At 37.3% G+C, this 18,431-nt stretch overlaps 2 protein-coding genes across 2 annotated transcripts; both read left to right on the top strand.

The window, feature by feature from the left end:
- The first annotated feature begins 1,930 nt into the window (after positions 1 to 1,930).
- On the top strand, positions 1,931 to 10,757 carry LOC306912130 (polycomb complex protein BMI-1-A). The gene is made up of 18 exons (XM_079487998.1): positions 1,931 to 2,078; positions 2,593 to 2,704; positions 2,807 to 2,870; positions 2,947 to 2,981; positions 3,206 to 3,266; positions 3,347 to 3,403; positions 3,492 to 3,545; positions 4,496 to 4,548; positions 5,767 to 5,794; positions 7,748 to 7,880; positions 7,968 to 8,064; positions 8,306 to 8,361; positions 8,445 to 8,495; positions 8,642 to 8,747; positions 8,890 to 8,932; positions 9,047 to 9,145; positions 9,308 to 9,388; positions 9,552 to 10,757. Exons 1-18 carry the CDS (start codon positions 1,943 to 1,945, stop codon positions 9,870 to 9,872), a joined length of 1,587 nt encoding a protein of 528 aa, XP_079344124.1. The 5' UTR covers positions 1,931 to 1,942; the 3' UTR covers positions 9,873 to 10,757.
- A 2,311-nt stretch (positions 10,758 to 13,068) lies between these two features.
- Positions 13,069 to 16,878, top strand: spag6 (sperm associated antigen 6). Its single transcript, XM_079487973.1, has 11 exons — positions 13,069 to 13,302; positions 13,371 to 13,466; positions 14,114 to 14,280; positions 14,471 to 14,654; positions 14,757 to 14,962; positions 15,096 to 15,269; positions 15,599 to 15,751; positions 15,831 to 16,022; positions 16,139 to 16,255; positions 16,339 to 16,484; positions 16,639 to 16,878. Exons 1-11 carry the CDS (start codon positions 13,278 to 13,280, stop codon positions 16,700 to 16,702), a joined length of 1,524 nt encoding a protein of 507 aa, XP_079344099.1. The 5' UTR covers positions 13,069 to 13,277; the 3' UTR covers positions 16,703 to 16,878.
- The last annotated feature ends 1,553 nt before the right edge of the window (positions 16,879 to 18,431 follow it).

Here is an 18,431-nt window from a genome sequence, read left to right on the forward strand (position 1 = left end):
GGTATTTCCCAAGATGGCCGCTGTCCTTTTTGAGGGTCCAAATAAAAATATGATTTCTCAACAAAACAGAGTCGTCTATGCCGGCCTTGATCGCGACTTTATCGAAATTATTTAAACCAGGCTTCTTTCTGTAAGGTCTTGTCTCTATTGCTTTTCCCCTTAAAGCGATAGAGGGGACTTAACTCCTGGTAGCGTTTGTGACTATGTGTAAACTTTCTTCTGAAGTGACAAGGTCGATAGATTTGCGCGATTGGGCTGAACAATTCTTGTACGAAATTTCATCATTCAGAGCAGTGACCTTAATCTTAATAAGACTGTTTTCTTATGCACATTTGGTGTGCTTACTTAACTAAAACTAACTGGTAAATATTGGTCGCCGTGCAAATTATATAGCTTATACCATTTGACAAGTGGGGTGGTAATCAAAATAGTCTGGATAAACTCTTGTGCGTATCATAAAATTGAAGCTTTCCTCGTTAAAAAAGTATATTGACTAGATTTTGAATGCTGCAAAGCAAGGGCTCCCGATTGAAGAATTCCCAACCAAATACCTGCATTAGGTGATTACTAAAAATGTACAGACCTCGAATCTATTAAAAGCTCTGATTTCAGGGTCGGTAAACATTAAAATATTTAGATATCGAACATATTAAGCTAATTAATTTATGTCAGTTTCACCAGAAGTAAGCTGCAAATGTATCTACCACCAATTGTTTTTTCTTCTCTTGGGACCAGCTGACCAAGCACGACATTGAAAATGATTTAGAAATGTAAGAATATTTAAAATATGTCATATTAATAATTCTTATTGAAATTTGTTTTACTTTGTGCAATCAGAGATGTAAACAAATATGGACATATGGTTAATCTAATAATTAATTTATTCGAACGAACGATGTAACGAGCGAAATAATTAAGCATACATTTGAATATACACAGCAAAAATATTTGCGAACAGTAACTCCTGACAATCCTGCAACAATGATTTCTCACACTTTAAAGAACTCATGCAATGAAAAATAATTCCCAGCCTCTGTAGTTCACCACATTGACATAATGAGACTGAAATGTGAGAGACAGCAGAACCACAACATCGAAAACCAAAAGACTTCTAAAACCTTCTAAAACTGACATAAACCCCACAAAAGAATGTGTATGTCTCAAAACTTCTCAAAATAAACCCTCAAAATGAAAGATGTACTTTAATAAAACACATCAAGTTTTGTTGTGCAGACCTCTTATCCAATCCAGATTTTGGTTCTCTCTCAATTCATTTAACGCAATGCTTTTAATCCCTATTTTATACAATTTGATAAAGAAACACATCTGAACATAAAACACATTATTTTGTTTTATTAAGTCCAGTAACACGAAAAGTCTTAAGGTGGACAAAGCGAATGTACTTGTTCATTTCTTCGCAGGCGCCTGTTTTAAAAGACCAAGCGTTTTAAGGTACATCAGGTGTATCATCTGAAAACATTTGTATTGTAGAAACACTGGTTAGAAATAACAACCAAATAAATCGTTTGCCTATAAAACAACAACTATATAGCAGTGTATAAAAGCCAAGCTGTGGTTTTGCTTTATTTTAACAGAAATTAAAATCGAGCATAACAACACATATTTGATATTAAAAGGTGACCGACTGTAAGGTATAGTCAGAAAACATTGAATCTGCTCGTTTAAATGATTGTTTATCACGTTGTTTCTGTATCAGACGTCGTACGCGCAAGTGTAAAAAACAGACGCACGTGCCTTATCATTTGTAGGCTAAAGAACAGTTTACAAGTGTTTTACACGACCGTTAACCATTAGTGTTAACAAATATAATACACAACAGCACATATTTACATGTTAAACATCAGTTATGCTACCGCGTCTCGTTTAGCAGACTACACCAGCTCTGAGATCAGCTGACAGGCTCATGTGACTGAGGCTCAAAATGGAGTTGTCTGAATCAGTAACGAAGGGTCTTCAAGCCCTTGCCGACCCAAATCTTTTCGACCTGAAATCTTTTACGATATTCACGGAGGTCGCTTTCGACAGTCTGATCTCGTCTGTAGGCGAGACGGTTCTGGGTGAGATGGCTCTGTTTTTCTTTGTGCTACATTACTTCCGGTGCTTTGCTCTCGCGAAGGAAGTCGGACAGGCTACGCCACGTCTGCTGCTGCAGTATTTCTTTATCTTAGGCTTTCGGCTTAAAGCTATTGTGAACCTTATATTGTCGTCCTTGCTTTGTGTCGCGACGCGCCTTATATATCAACACAATAGCGCATACAAATGAACAATCTACCTAGCCGTGCTGGCTATGCTATCGCTCGATAACATGGACCTAGCTACATTAAAGCTATTTCCCACGAAGTCAGACAACAAATAAAATATATCATGAAGATTTACTTGATTGTGTACAGCAGAAGTCTGCATGCGGGGCAAATTATTGATCAAAATTGACAAGCAACGACGTTAGCTTGGTTTATAAGCGCTAGATGCCCGCTAAGCATCTTCTCTCTCTGTCTCTCTCTCTCTCTCTCTCTCTCACACACACACACACACACACAAACACACGTCTTGAGCATTTTTCATCTTTCGCAGGTCACACAGAATTGAAGCACGTCGACCAGACTGCCCTGAAACACTGCCATGCTGCAGCAGTGACTTTCATTCTCGAAGGAGTCAGACAAAATGCAGATAAATCAACAATTAGGTGAAATTGTCCAAAGTCCCTTGTCCTTATTGCTCATAATCTAATATCGTTCTGCCTTTCGCGTGCATTCTTAATATTGCCTCTACTTATCATTTACCGTAGCTCGTGCCTTGAAGATGCCAGGTTCAACAGTGAAAGACTGGAATTATTTTATACCAAGTACCAGGTATAAAACATTGTATAACAATACTCATTTTCTCACGAACAGTTGCAGTTTTAATTATGTATTTCAATTTTCTTAGAAACATAAAAGATGTTTGGAATCTTTGTTGTCAAGGTGAGACATTTTCTAATATATTTTGGTAGCCTATTTCTTAAAGCCTTTATCTATTTCTGATCACACATGTTTTAATGCATATGGCAAGTCTATCAGACAAACTTTTTGTTCTCTGTTTTTTAGGCAGTTTTATGAATCACGCAAAATTGAAAGATAGGTGCGCAGCGATAAAGTTGCTAAGGGCTTATTATTTTAATTAAATATGTTTTTCTTTGTTGTCTTAGCATTGACAGATGCCCTCCTCATATAACTGATGCTTCGTGGCGCCTTGAGTATTGTATAAAGGTTGGTTGTCTCTTCAATTAAATAAACATTTCTTATACTTTTATGCTAATATGGCTTACAATCGTTGTTTCTTTTCGCAGAATAGCCATGTACATAAAGTCAATCAACCATTCTACCTGGTTTCCTTAAACACTGAGGTATGCCATTTTCGAGATACAGAATTTGCTTAAAAATGTTATTCGCTTATTTTCTTATACTTTAACTAAACTCTGGTTTCGTTTGCAGAGGGGTGGCGCTGCTTCTGAAATAAATTTTAGTTGCACCATGGAGCAGCTTCAGGTATTTTTTTAAAACTGTGTATTTGCACGATCCTTAGTTTGCTTTATCCTAAGATTAGTTATTGATAATTAAATACAAGTTAAAAGATTAACTAAAACGTATTTACAATTTTAGGCCTATTACAAGTTTTTTGTTTAATTTTGGTTTTACTTTATTTACAAGCAGGTTTATTTAGTATTATCTCTTTATTGGCAATGTTAACATTTTTAGGATTTAACTTTTAGGAAAATGCTGTCCTGGTCGGAAAACCTTCATGGCCGTTTTCTAATATAGGCCTACCTTAATAATTGCCTACACAAAACTTGTTATAATGTCAGTGTTGTGTTTCCGCCTCTGAGTAGAACTCTGCTCAGCAATTTTATTATCGTAGTCATTAAACAGATGCCTGTGTTTGTCGTAGGGGTGACACAAAGGTGAATTGTCAAAGAGATCAAGTCATAAAATTCTCGTGCACTCCATCATCGTCACATCAGATGTACATAATGTAGGCTGCTTGCTTGATTGACCCACAAGTTTTAGCGGACTAAAACCGAGAAGACTTCCACGTGATAAAATGATCATATTAATTAAACAAATAATTCTGCGGTTAATACGCAAAACTCTATAGGCCACATGTGATCAAGAAGCATTTTCATCCTTTCATAATTGTGTGTTGGGATCAGATTAAGTTTTATTTTATTCTTTGGTGAGAGTTTATTTGCTTTAATAAACTCTTTCTACTTTATCCGATTTTGTTGATTTATAGGTAGCCTTCTTTCTTTTACATGACATAACTGATGATCGTCAATAGAAATGATTTTGTGACGCTTTTAATCAACAATAACATAGTTTAGTATAGATATCTTGCATGAACACTGCAGTATGATATAAATCTGACATAGTAAGGTTGGTTATGGACATATGTCGTCTTAAATGTGTTAAATGTGCTGGATTGTTTGAAATGTGTTTAGGATTTGGTTGGGAAAATGAAGGACGCAGCGAAAAGTATCGAGAGAGCAGCCCAGTCTTGATTCCTGGGGATTAACGGGGGAAATGTCTTCATCACACCGGACGAAGTTCCGCACAAATTATTTTTCATTATTTTGTTTGTATTTAGGCAACTGTTAGCCTATGTGGTGACACTTGTTATAGTATTCACAATAAAACGTTCCACTTTGATACAAACAAACATGTCTCTGTGTAATGCTTACTCGGCTGTCTATATTGTTTTGTGCGGAAAATTGCCATTTATAATAATAACAATGCCAGACCACTGGATCATGTTACTCGAAACAAAAACGCATTGTGTACGTCTAATTAGGCAGAGGTTTATAACGCGTTAAGATTGCGTGGCCGAGCAGGTTTTAGTAGTAAATAGAATATCGAGAAATATGTTGTTCACGTAAGTCAGTGTTATTAAGTAGGCTAGTATATGTAGAAGAAAACAGCAGGCTACTGCACATTTTGAAGGACTCCTGGACATGAACGGGACGTGAGTAGATTCCATAAACTGTGCCGCCCTCGGAATCACATTCACCACACATGAATCAATTCTGAAGCGTATCTGCCATGCCCGCGCTATTTGTTCAACGCACTGTCTATGGAAAGATGGTCACGTCTTGCGTTTTATACTAAGTTGATCAATAATGAATGTCTGAGAATCCGAAATATTAGGCTACTTCAAAAGCTTTTAGGATAAATAGATCATTTTTCATACAAATGTGCAATCTTCAACAATGGCTGAAAGGTGCGCCTCTTGTGTATACCTTACGACCACGATCAAGCATAATTTGAAACGCTATTCTTTGTTATGTGGAAAACGCGAGCAGAGCTAAATACACCGACACATATTCCCAGGCCACCCTTAAGGAATTAGATCACGTGACGGACGGGGCGGTCGAACTACAAGCCATTTTGGGGACGGTGTCAGTTTCCACTGAACCATCAGCGCAGCATTTTTCAAAGAGAGGACTGAAGGAGCTAGCGTTGAGAAAACGCACATCAGCCTGGCTGTTTTACTAGCGGGAGGTCCAAATACACAGCGTCTTACAAATCTACAACCGAACGCGGCACACCCTTCGAGAATCGGACCTTTTCTCTTTTTTTATTATCGAAATGCGCTCGGTTCCACCGTTCTCTTATTGCAATTGACAGCGTCTGCAGCCCTTTTCAAGATGGCCGCTTGGCTCGTATTCATTTTCTACTGATCGACTTCTAACTTTCATTGTCTAACCACCTCCAGGCTCGTCTGTTTCCTCCAGCGCAGTAAGGTATGTGTTGTTCGATATCATTCCTTACCAATATCTGATTTCCGACCCGCTATTTTGAACGTATCTGTGTTTTGTGAGCTTAAAATGGAGACGCGTTAGAGTGGATGCGGGAACTGACAGGCTCGCGCACGCAATGTTGCCTCTGTCTTTCCGCGTGCTTATGGTTTTTAGTTATTTTATGTGAGTATTTGTCCGGTTCGCGTTCAATGATTGTTTTTTAGTGCTGCGATATACAGCTATAGGTATCACTATGTTTATGTGTTGTTCCCTGATAAATGAAACGATTTAGTTATTAATGAATCTTGGCGTGTAGGCAAACTCACACACCAGACGGGTGGACTGTTTGTGTGAAGCTGTCTTCAAAAGGATTTTCTGTTTGTCGTTTTATTAAGTACATCTATAATTTTATAGATATCTAATCCGTAAGGTGTTTACGACCTGATTAAGCCGTCGTTGAGCCGAATTGTATTTATTTGTGTGTTTTCTTAACTTAAATTACTTGGTAACTTAGCCCAGTCGGTTTGTCGGGGGTACATGGCAAAGCTTGTAATAGCTGACAACGGACCTTCACGTTAAGGATGATGTGGGAATATAAAAAACTGAAATAAATAAACTCAAGTATTGGTGGTTTCTGTCATTTATCTGAAGAATGCTACTGTAGAGATGTTTGCATTGAACTAATGGCAATTATCAGCACTTTGACAAACAGACACATTTCTCAATTTTTTTTCGTTTTAAGGAACAAACAAAGTGGTAAAATAAATAAATGTTTAAGAAGTAGTTTAGAAGTTGGTACCTGGCTGTGCTTCGTGATGTCACGTGATACGCAGACACGTTTATTGTAATATTGGGATAAGTGTGCGGTTTGGTTTCATAATTATTCTATAATCACACTCGCCACCTCAATGTTTCGACATAGAAACGGCAGACTTTGCCATACGCCCTTGTGAATGATTTTGCCTGTTGTATGACTTTTAAGACGCAGTTGTGGACGTCAAAGCTAAATCCGACGTGATATGGAATAATGTATTATGAGCTGGTATTTATAGGAGCGAGACTATAGATGAAACCATAACTAGTATTTATAAACAGTTGCAATGGTATTAAAACAAGCCTTACATTCTACGACGTGTGAAACTCTGAAAAATTCTTTTATTGATTAAAACAATTAAGATTTACTTTTTGCTGTTCTAATAAATTCTAGATCATGAACTTTTTACTGTTTATTGATAGGTTATTGAAGGCCGGTATTTATGCTATGTCACTTTTGGTTTGAAAGTCTCGTTCTTATCTCATCGTGAATGTCGTGACATAACAATATGTTTCAAAAATAGTAAACAAAGGAAATGAACAGTGTAACAACACGTGACGGTCATGGTGTCAAACGGGTGAAAGTTTAGTGCAAGGAGCATTCGTCGGCAGATCATTCAAGATTTAACGGGAGACAAAGACTTTGAGAGACGAGAGCCGATATAAGCATATAGGCCCTGCATGTTAAATAAATTAAATGGCTTTTAGGCTTGCCTGAAATAATGAAGTTTCAGTTTCCTTATTCTTTTTGAGCGAGATCATAGCACTGTAATTTTATAAGAATGCTGCCACACAGCACGCGCACAGCTGGCGAGATTTGTTTTAAATTTCACTGCATTCAAAGTAGGGTATGTTCATATTCAGTGCTCTGAACGTTGCCATGTAACGCGGCTAGAGTTGCTATAGAAACCGTTTGAAGTGTTTGTGACGAAGTCAGTTCAGGTGCGTGTATGACGGAATAATGCACTCTTTAGTAATATCTCGCTGTGTTGTGTGTTGATTAAATTAGAAAGTTTCTTGAGTTTGGGATAAATGCCTATTCGGGTCTTAGCTGGGGATTGACATGTCAAAAGTAATTTTGGTTCGCTTCTGGCAGTTTGTAGTTGCACAACATTTGTTAATCCTATTTTAATACTCCTGCAGGATCTGGTCTATCCTATGAAGATGCATCGTACAACAAGGATCAAGATTACAGAGCTCAATCCCCATTTGATGTGTGTTTTATGTGGTGGATATTTCATAGATGCAACCACAATTATCGAATGCTTGCACTCATGTGAGTAAAGCCTATGGAAGTTGGTGATTACATGATTCAACATATAAGGTAATTTGTTTAATCTTGTGCTTTTTCTCTGACCCTCAGTTTGTAAAATGTGCATTGTCCGCTATATGGAAACCAGCAAGTACTGTCCAATATGTGATGTCCAGGTCCACAAAACAAAGCCACTTCTCAATATAAGGTAACTTTAATATCACTGTCTGTTCTATCTTTCCACTTCTTACAGTAAGATATGAGTGAAATAGTGAAACATTTTCCTTGACAATTTTCTTAGCTTGAAAAGCAGTTTTTTGTCAATTTCTCTTGTGCATTTCTTTTTAAAAGTAAATTAAAAATATTATTATTTAAGTTTTTCACAACTTTCACGACTTATGATCTACATTGAACCTAACAATCATCAAAAATGTGCTTTGTCTTAACAGATCTGACAAAACCCTTCAGGACATTGTATACAAGCTGGTGCCTGGTCTTTTCAAAAGTATGTTAATCATTGTTAAAATCATATATTTTTTTAATTTGTAATGAGAATGCGCTGATGTGCACATGTGTGTTTCTGTGCAGATGAGATGAAGCGTAGGAGAGATTTTTATGCAGAACACCCTTCAGTTGATGGTAAGTATTTTTAAACAACTTTGATAATCTAAAATTTGATCATTTGATCTGCTGTGCCATTAATCGGTTTAATTGTTCAGTTTATAGTTGTTTATATTGTTAAATTCAAAGCATAATTTATTATTTCAATTGTATTTTATACAAAGCTGCAAATGGATCCAATGAAGATCGAGGGGAAGTTGCTGATGAGGATAAAAGAATCATCACAGATGACGAGATTATCAGTCTCTCAATTGAGTTTTTTGATCAAAGGTACAAACCTTTTGTTGTCAGTATATTTAAATGTGCAGTTAACCTTTCCTGCACAACACTTTTTTTAATGGACACGTTCTGCAATGTATAGTGTAAAAGATGGTAGATAAATCATTTTAAAACTATTGTAATTCTTGTACAGAGCACAACAGCAAGGCTGCACAGAAGAGAGACAAAAAGAAGAGGTAGCAGATTTTTTACTATGATTTTGTCCTTCATGGCTCTATGGGAAAAATTCTGTACACACCAACATTAAAGCTTATATGAATAATGTATTATTTATTTATTTGCATACACAGGTTAATAATAAAAGATACTTGCAGTGCCCTGCTGCAATGACTGTGATGCATTTGAGAAAATTTCTGAGAAGCAAAATGGATATACCTCCCACCTTTCAGGTAATGTATTTTGTGTGGCTTTGGATTTTCTTTCTTTTTTTTCTTGAATTGCAAATATAACAAAGAGATAACATAAAATTCTTATTTACAATGAGATCATGGTACAAAATGTGTTTCTGCCAATTGGGATGCTTGTTTTAACATTGTTCATTGCTCTAATAGATTGAAGTTATGTATGAGGATGAGCCTTTGAAAGATTATTACACATTAATGGACATTGCTTACATCTACACATGGAGAAGAGTAAGTGCTCAAATGAACTTAACTAAATCATCCCATTTCTAAAACTGTTGAATGCATTTAAATGAAAATAATCTTAAACGCTAATGTTAACAATAACATGAAATGTTTTATGAAATTTCGTTGCGTTCAGTGATACGATACCTTCTGCTATTCTCGCACATAGAATGGTCCATTGCCTCTGAAATACAGCGTGCGCCCCAGCTGTAAAAAGATGAAGATTAGTCACCCGCAAGATGGCGTAAACAATACAAATCGTTCTGAAAGCGACTCAGCCAGCGATAAGGCCAGCAGTCCCGCTGGAGCTCCATCCACTTCCTCACCACTACCCAGTCCAAGCACGCTGGTGCAGCCTTCACCTGCCCATTTAACCCACATGTCCAATCCTATTAACGGTTCTACGATGACAAGCCCGAATCGACAGTTCAGTTTTGGTAACAAAGTGCGAAAGACAGCGCTGAACGGATCTTCCACATCATCGGGATGATGAGGGACTACACATTGAAGCCAACGCCAGATATAATTCAGCTATTTACATGCCATCGTAGTGTTGTTTAGGATCTCTTCTTTTGTCATTATTATCACTATATTAAACGTATAATTTTAACGTATAGTGAACGTGACGCACTTCATTTGATGCATTGATGGAATTATCGAAGATTGTGAAAACCATGTAGGCTTTGGCATATGTGGTTGCAAAGAGGAGCGCAGAGCAGTCGGTTGTGGCATTTTCACAACAGCGGAGAAACAGTTTTGCAGAAATGACTAATACCTTTTATATTTTTTTACTTTAGGCCGACATTTCCGACTGAAATGGAAACGTTATGTGTTGCTTGTATTTTACGTGTATTATAATGTTCTTTGAAGCATAAAAAACCTTTGATTTTAGTTTGCCTTTCTAGGGTAGTTGCTAAACATTCCTGTTATATTCAGCGGGCTTTTAACAATGTATCAAAGGAAAAAATTTGTATATATTCAAATTTAAAGGACAAAAAACTGTATTTAGGCCTGTGTTCTACGGGAGAAAAAAATGTAATTTTACGTTGTTTTTTGCGTAATCATTTTTATAATTAGATTTTTAAGTTTGTCCTGATGTTAAATAACTTTTCTCAAACGTTTGGGCCGACATTTTTCCTGACGAAGTACTTTGTCATGTTCCAGGCTAGTGCGTGCACATACAGCTTTAAGATTTTCAGATTATTGCGTACACACATTTGTCCAAAGAAGACAAGAATCGCCCACTGTTCATTCTGGAAAACATTTTGATGTCGTCAGTGTTCATTTGTCTCATTGGTCGATTGTAGACTATTGACAGCTATTGTATTGTGACTGTTGCACAGTATAAACATCTAAATAAAACATTTTACACTTTCTCATTCGCTTTTTTGAACTGCTACACATTTTGTAAAGTTAGCTGAAACATCATAGAAAGATATGAAAAGTTTTATTGCACTGCTATATTAGTCCCTATTTATTCGGCATGTTTTGTTAAACTTTTTTACACATAGACTTATGTCGCAAAACTATTCCAGTTGTCATTTTATCATTTACATAATCTTTTATTTTCAGTAGCAGTAACAGTGTAAATATAAATAAATAATCAATCACAAAATTGTCATGAAACATGTACTGTTTGTTGTGAATTCATTCGTAGATATAGCAACAGAAGATCCGATTTTAAAGGGGAAACACACACTGTATGAATTACATAGCTCGCTCAGATATGACCGCAAACCATCTACAGAATGCTGCGTTGGGTTTACTAGCCAGCTTCATATACCACGGCAGAGCAGAGATAGTCAAATCAACTTTAAATGGTTTAACTGAATAAATACATTTAGAATCTCAGTTTTATAGGCTAAATCCTTCTTATTTCTTTAATGAAGTTAGCATCTAACTCAAAATCTAACACCTTCACCCAGCCGACTGCAAAATACCGCCTCTGCTTGCAGCTCGTTCGGTTAACCTGTGACCCGGTCCATTTGATTTCATGTCTGATGTTGCAAGTTTCCTATGATGCAGTTGCTACATACATTTGACTTGTGTCTATTTTTATGACCAAAACACCGTCTTTTCTTTTCTGTATTGTTCTGAATGCCCATATATAGCCTCACCGGGTTTTGGGGTATCGATGATTGCGAATATGCTTATTAATAATAAACAAACGTGTAGCCTGTGCGAAGTAATTAGTTGGTGTTTATAGAAACGCAAACTTCGTCAGGAAACCACAAACGTAAAAAGTTGTTTGTTTTTCATCATGCCGTTAGACTGAAGACATAGTATTGCACTCAACACATATTAAGACATTTTATTGACAATATTGGTGTGTAGATTTGGTAAACAAATATTGTAACAGGTCAGCACCAGACTGGAATCTCTAAAGATCTGTTTGAATAATTTATTATTCTTTGTTCAAGATTGGCGTTAATAGGATTCTAGTTCAATTTATATAACAAAATTCAGACTGAACCCCAACCAGAGTTTAATAGGCAGATATTGGCCTATAATATTAGTTTCTACATTAAAATACAAAATAAATATAGTTATGGGCTATCAGAAAACATAAAAAACAGATATGGAAATACCAATGGTGGTAGATTTATTAAACAAAGGCAGGTGTAATGACAGCAGCTATTCAAATGGCATTCCGAGTAATCCTTCTTAGTAAAATAAAATTTAGCAAACAGTTTATCAGAGTCATTGTATAATTATTTTTTTTAAATGAGTGCATATTTTGCTTTGCAAAATGAGGTGTCATGCTTAATCTGACAGGCTTATGAAAACGCCTTCAGCTGAACTGACACTGAAGTTATGACATGCACATCTCAACATAAGCTTGAGCATGAATGCCATTCGTAAAGATCAAAGCAAACAATTAAAAATAAACGTGCAACGGCCTAAATTGAATTGAACAACCTATATTACGAGCTGTAAATATGCCCATTTTACCATTTTGGATGCAAAACACTAACAAACAAAATAGTTCAACTCTACAGTAATTGGTCGTTTTTTTAAGTTCAGTATTACCGTCGTTTTAAGGGGACAGAGCCCGTGAACAGCAAACATATGCCTAGACCCCCAAAAAACAAGATTAGTTGTCGAGCTGTAAAGAACATTTAAAATCCACAGAACCTTAAACGTTCTTTATACTGGAAAGTGCTTTTTATACCTTTTTAATAAAAGGTTATTGGGGGACCAATTTTTTTTTCTTGAATGAAATCGTTATAATTTACTCTTTTCGGAAATCTTTATTTTTAACAATGTATCGACGAACAGAAAATATGAAAGGCAACATGGAATTTGTGACAACTATTGAAAATATCGCATTGAGTTTAAAAAGTATACAAACTAAACCAGTCCATGAGGTAGCGACAAGGTTTATGCTGCTATTTTTTTTAAAATTAAAAGCAGCTCTCGTTTAGCTACTGGTCGCAATGTTTCTATAGAAGATGCGAAAATTTGCCCATTAATTCGTAGACCCCACTGCTGCTATAACTGCAGTTGTCTTTGCGGTAGGTCTGTATGGGGGCAGCTGTTCGCCCTAGCAGCTGCTATTTTCCTATATCCCACATTCAGCGACCGCTCGTGCATCCCATTTCATTTGCGATGATATCTGGGGATTATGAAACCCACTATTAGTCTGGATATAAATTAAATGCCACATTAACAGTGATTTAAGCAGACATGGACGTTTCAGCGCGGACCAGAAGAACGAACACGGCAGCAAGCCGCATATGCGCATATCACTTCCGGTTTGTTGCCAGGACAACACTTTCACGCCTCCTCTAGACCAAAGTCACAACAAACGCTGTTTCCAAATGGGAGTACGTGTAGATACTTTTTGGTCTCTTTAATATATTATTTTGTTAAGATTGGCGATACTGATATAAATATGAGTCAACGGCAGGTTTTGCAAGGTGAGAAAGTGTGTCCCGCTGTTTTTAATATAATTAATGAAAAGACGTAATACATTATTCTTTCACAGTATTTGAGCAGTACCAAAAGGCAAGAACACAGTTTGTACAAACTGTAGCAGATCTTGCAACAAGACCACAAAATATTGAAACACTTCAAAATGCTGGTGAGTAACAAAATGTATTTATAAGGAATTGAGATGGTCTGTGAGATTAAAATGACAAACGTGAAAAACATTTCTACTTCAAAACGATATATAGGCTAATATAGGACAGAACTAGGGGAATAATTTGCAAATATGTTGTAATAACTAATAAGTTTAATGTTTTTATTTATTTATGTAATGGACATAAATTAATGCACATATTAAACGGACAGTTCAGCTAAAAATGAAGATTCTGTCATCATTTACTCACCCCAGGTTGTTCTAGATCTGTATACATTTCATTGTTCTGCTGAACACAAAGGAATACATTTGGAATGTCTCATTAATTTGATCATATGACCAAAAACACACTTTTTGAAACAAATACATTACTAAACTAAAGTAAACTCAGTGTTTCCCTATCTGTTTCTCTTTCACAAATAGCCTTTCGTCTACATGAAATGACTTAAAAACACATAAGAAATTAAATTGGACATATACCACTTTCTCTGTTCTTTCTGCGTCTTAAATAAACATTTATTTTCAACATTGTATAATGTAGGTACTTTGAATCAAGTCTTCCCTTCTCTAATCTGCCCTCAAGTGTCTTTCCACTCCTGTACTCTCCCCTGCACAAATGTGAAATTTACTCACTCTCTTTGGCTTAGGTGTAATGTCCCTTTTGAGGCCTCTCCTTTTGGATGCCGTCCCAACTATTCAGCAGACAGCAGCTCTGGCTCTCGGAAGGCTTGCCAACTATAACGATGACCTGGCTGAGGCTGTAGTAAAGGGAGACATTCTTCCTCAGCTTGTGTACTCCCTGGCTGAGCAAAACGTAAGAGCTTTTTTAGTTGAAAGACTTTTCTGTAGATATGATAGAGATAGAGATAGATAGATAAATAGATAGATAAATAGATAGATAAATAGATACTTATGCATGCGTTGCTGGTGATTCATGAGCATTTTAATTGGTTAATGCCCACTTTCTTATTTCTTTTCTCCTCTGGTATACTTGTGGAATGCAGCGATTCTACAAGAAGGCTGCTGCGTTCGTTCTTCGGGCTGTTGCTAAGCACTCCCCCGAGCTGGCCCAGGCCGTAGTGGACTGTGGTGCACTGGAGGCTCTTGTCATCTCCCTGGAGGAGTTTGACCCTGGGGTCAAAGAGGCTGCTGCTTGGGCACTGGGTTACATCGCCAGACACAGTGCACGTAAGTTTGCTTCCAAACGTTTTTAAGCCAGTTTTGTATTCGCAGTACTCCAATGAAACGATTCCTTTTTTAATGTTTGTCTATTTTTTCCTAATTGTGCAGAGCTGGCTCAGGCAGTAGTAGATGCTGGGGTCGTGCCTCTCCTTGTGCTGTGTATCCAAGAGCCCGAAATCGCCCTTAAGAGGGTTGCCGCCTCTTCTTTGAGTGACATAGCCAAGCACTCCCCTGAGTTGGCTCAAACTGTGGTGGACACGGGGGCCATCCCTTACCTAGCGCAGATGATCCTAAACCCAGATTCCAAACTGAAAGTGAGTGGCATGGAAATTAAAGGTGGAGAAAATTATTTGTGAGAAACACTGTTGGAAAGTAATCTACACCCACACAAACGATTTTGTGTAAGTTTGCCTCTATTCTCCAAAACTCTCCGTCTGAACTTTACAGAGGCAGGTTTTCTCAGCTCTCAGCCAAATTGCCAAGCATTCCGTGGACGTAGCAGAAATGGTTGTAGAGGCCGACATATTTCCTGCCGCACTAAGTTGCCTGAAGGACCCAGACGAATACGTTCGGAAGAACGTCACCACTCTTATGCGAGAAATCACAAAACACACCCCCGAGGTACCTACCGCATACAGAACATACCCCGTAAATGATTTCAAGATGCTCGGGGTAACATTGGAATCTCCATTTTATCAGCTCTTTGACACCCTCTGTTTAAAAACATGGTGTGAGGCAGCCGGTCTGTAAAGCATGGAGAATGTGGGCCTGTTATTTATCACCAGTGCAGCACAGGAAACAGACAACTGAAAACCCCATAGCCATTGCATCACTCACTTTTTTTACCTGCCTAGAAATGTTGTGCTGTGCTGGCCTAGAAATGTTAAACTCACCCCTAATTATTTGTCATTATGTCGCACTGGTTTGTCTGTGTGTGTGTTTCCTACTAGCTGTCCCAGATAATAGTAAATGTGGGGGGCATAGCAGCTGTGATTGACTACCTTGGGGATTCCAAAGGGGCTGCACGCCTACCAGGGATCATGATGCTGGGCTACGTGGCTGCACACACTGAGAACTTAGCCATGGCTGTGATTGTATCTAAGGTCTGTTAAAACATATTTTTTAAAGCTCATATAAGAAGTAGACTGTATTGACGATGGTTCATATTCGATTCTCCTGTAGGGTGTGCCACAGTTGGCTATCTGCCTGGAAGAGGAACATGAAGACCATATCAAGGCAGCCATAGCTTGGTCATTTGGCCAGATCGGTCGTCACACACCTGAGCATGCAAAATCAGTTGCCGTGGCCAATGTGCTCCCCAAACTCCTACATTTATATTTGGACCCTGAAAGCTCTGAAGACCTGCAGGTCAAGGTGAGCAGCTTCACCATATGTCATAATTGATGATGTAACGATTACTAATGGCATTGAAGATGACAGAATTTGTGCATAAGTGGTTATCCGTTCTTTGCTTTACACACTCAAAACAGGCCAAGAAGGCTTTGAAGAGCATCCTTCAGAAGTGCACCTATCTGGCTGTACTAGAGCCTCTTCTCTATGACGCTCCCAGCAACATTCTTAAACATGTCATATGTCAATTCAGCAAGGTAATGGGACGTGCGCTTTTTTCACATACTAAGAATGCTGCAAATTTTTTGTCATTTATGTTATCTATGTTTTATGTGTGAAGGTACTTCCTCATGACAGTAAGGCACGGCGCTTGTTTGTTACCAGTGGCGGTCTAAAGAAGGTACAGGAGATAAAAGCAGAACCTGGTTCGGCACTTCAGGAGTATATCAGTGCAATTAACAACTGCTACCCTGAGGAAATTGTCAGGTTAATGCACATTCATACAGTTTAAGAAATAAAGCACAATGCCAAAATGTTTTATAAGCCAAGAGACTTGCTGGCTGTTAAAAGCTTAGGTTTATGTTTTTAATTGATGATGTGTGGCTTTTGTGGTTTCACTTCACAAACCTTGTTCTCACAGGTACTACTCACCTGGTTACTCTGAGGCCTTACTGGAAAGGATTGATAACTACCAGCCTCATTGATCCTGTGCAAACACAATCATTAATCACATATGCAAAAGCTATATAGGCTTTATATAAGCCGTGATATTAAAATGAATGTTTTATCATTATCTTATAGAGTTAACTGTTTTTTATGTCTCACCTGAATCATCCTCTATCATTAAATATAATCTTAAAAATAAATTGCAATGACTCACCTTGTTTCGTAAAGGTTTCATTATATTTAGTGATGGTACAGGACAATTCCAATCTCTGCTTATATCTGGTTCAAGACTTTCTTTCTGCATAAAAAACTCTGTTCAGCTGTAATAGAGGCTTATCCCTATATAAATCAATACAATGGTATAGATCAGTGGTTCTCAAACTGTGGTACGCGCACCACCAGTGGTACTTGAAGAGACCCTGGTACGTGACATGAACTCTATATATTCATTTACATTTCGTGTTTAAATACAATTTCGAATGTTTAACACATGATTGATAAATACGGAATACATCTCAGCCTATGTGCAATTTTTAAATAGTTGTATTATTGTTTATTTATCATTGGTGGATGTAACTCAGCCGCGTGACGGGCAGCTCAAACACAGAGCGAAGCAGACAGGCGCTTGGCCCATCTCTCTCATCTCTTCCGACGAGATGCGTGCAAATTACGTTCATTCTGTATTTCTGCAATTGAACCGCTGTTAAGATCGGTTGTTATTGCTGTTAAGGTCAAATTCAACACGCGTTTGCATCTACTCGAGGTTAAATCAATGAAGCGCCCGTTGCGATGTCTTTTTGACGAGTCCCTTTGACAAGTGTGTCTCTGTTTTGCTATATACAGCTGTTCTCTTGACGTTTAAGTATACGTATCCTTATTCATCTAATGTGTTAAATATTTTTTTCCACATTGTATGTCTTTGATATAAGTTTGTAGTATTTCTGCATGTCCCCACAAAGTCGTTAAATCCCCCATAAAAGTATTTGCAGAGCACTGTTTACAGTGAAAAAGTGTTTTGTGTCCACTGCTGACTAACTTGAAACGCATGAAAAGACATGTTCTTTAGTTTGAGAACAGCTGGTAAGTGTTTTTATTATTAATAATACATTAGAATCGGAGGACGATGTGTAAAGATAAATATTCGCAGCTATACTATTTATTTTATCACATTTTTTGTATGGTTTTCTATGGCGGTCATGGGTGGTACTTGGAACAACTATTTTATTATAGGTGGTTCTTGATCTGAAAAGTTTGAGAACCACTTTAAATGACTGTCAATGTAGGCTGTTGAATGGAGTAGCCTAAAGCTGTTTCGATCCACAGGGCTCGTTCCCCAAAAGCATGTTAAAACAATAGTACAAATAATTAGGCCGGTTTTTTTATTAACTTTAAAAAGATTTGATCTCATTCTCAATCCGTTTTTTGTAAATACGGTGGTATTGGCGTCGTAGAGATAATACCAAAATGTGTGTCATTCAAATAGTTTTTATTTTATATTAGGCCTATACTATAAATGAAATCATGTTAAATAGGCTAGGCCATGTAAAATAAAGATACATCAATGTATGGTTATGCTACTTGTTACAAACGACATATTTGCACGATTATTGTAGTCTACAATTTGTTGACAATTACTACATATATTTGTAAATTTAAATGTAGACTGGTGGGGAAATCATATGGCCTAATACCATAATCACACTCTTCCACAACCTCCTCGTCTTCCTCCCTAAGGTCGATCTCTCCCGCATGATTGTGTAATATTCT

Source organism: Barbatula barbatula, assembly GCF_947034865.1.
Source record: "Barbatula barbatula genome assembly, chromosome: 23".
Classification (NCBI taxonomy): domain Eukaryota; kingdom Metazoa; phylum Chordata; class Actinopteri; order Cypriniformes; family Nemacheilidae; genus Barbatula; species Barbatula barbatula.

Excerpts from the sequence above, each read along its gene's own strand:
- LOC306912130 (XM_079487998.1), top strand. The coding sequence starts at position 1,943 with ATGGAGTTGTCTGAATCAGTAACGAAGGGTCTTCAAGCCCTTGCCGAC. Across the intron at positions 3,267-3,346 it reads GCCTTGAGTATTGTATAAAG|AATAGCCATGTACATAAAGT; the intron begins GTTGGTTGTCTC and ends TTCTTTTCGCAG. Across the intron at positions 8,362-8,444 it reads GGTGCCTGGTCTTTTCAAAA|ATGAGATGAAGCGTAGGAGA; the intron begins GTATGTTAATCA and ends GTTTCTGTGCAG.
- spag6 (XM_079487973.1), top strand. The coding sequence starts at position 13,278 with ATGAGTCAACGGCAGGTTTTGCAAG. Across the intron at positions 13,303-13,370 it reads TCAACGGCAGGTTTTGCAAG|TATTTGAGCAGTACCAAAAG; the intron begins GTGAGAAAGTGT and ends ATTCTTTCACAG. Across the intron at positions 16,485-16,638 it reads TACCCTGAGGAAATTGTCAG|GTACTACTCACCTGGTTACT; the intron begins GTTAATGCACAT and ends TTGTTCTCACAG.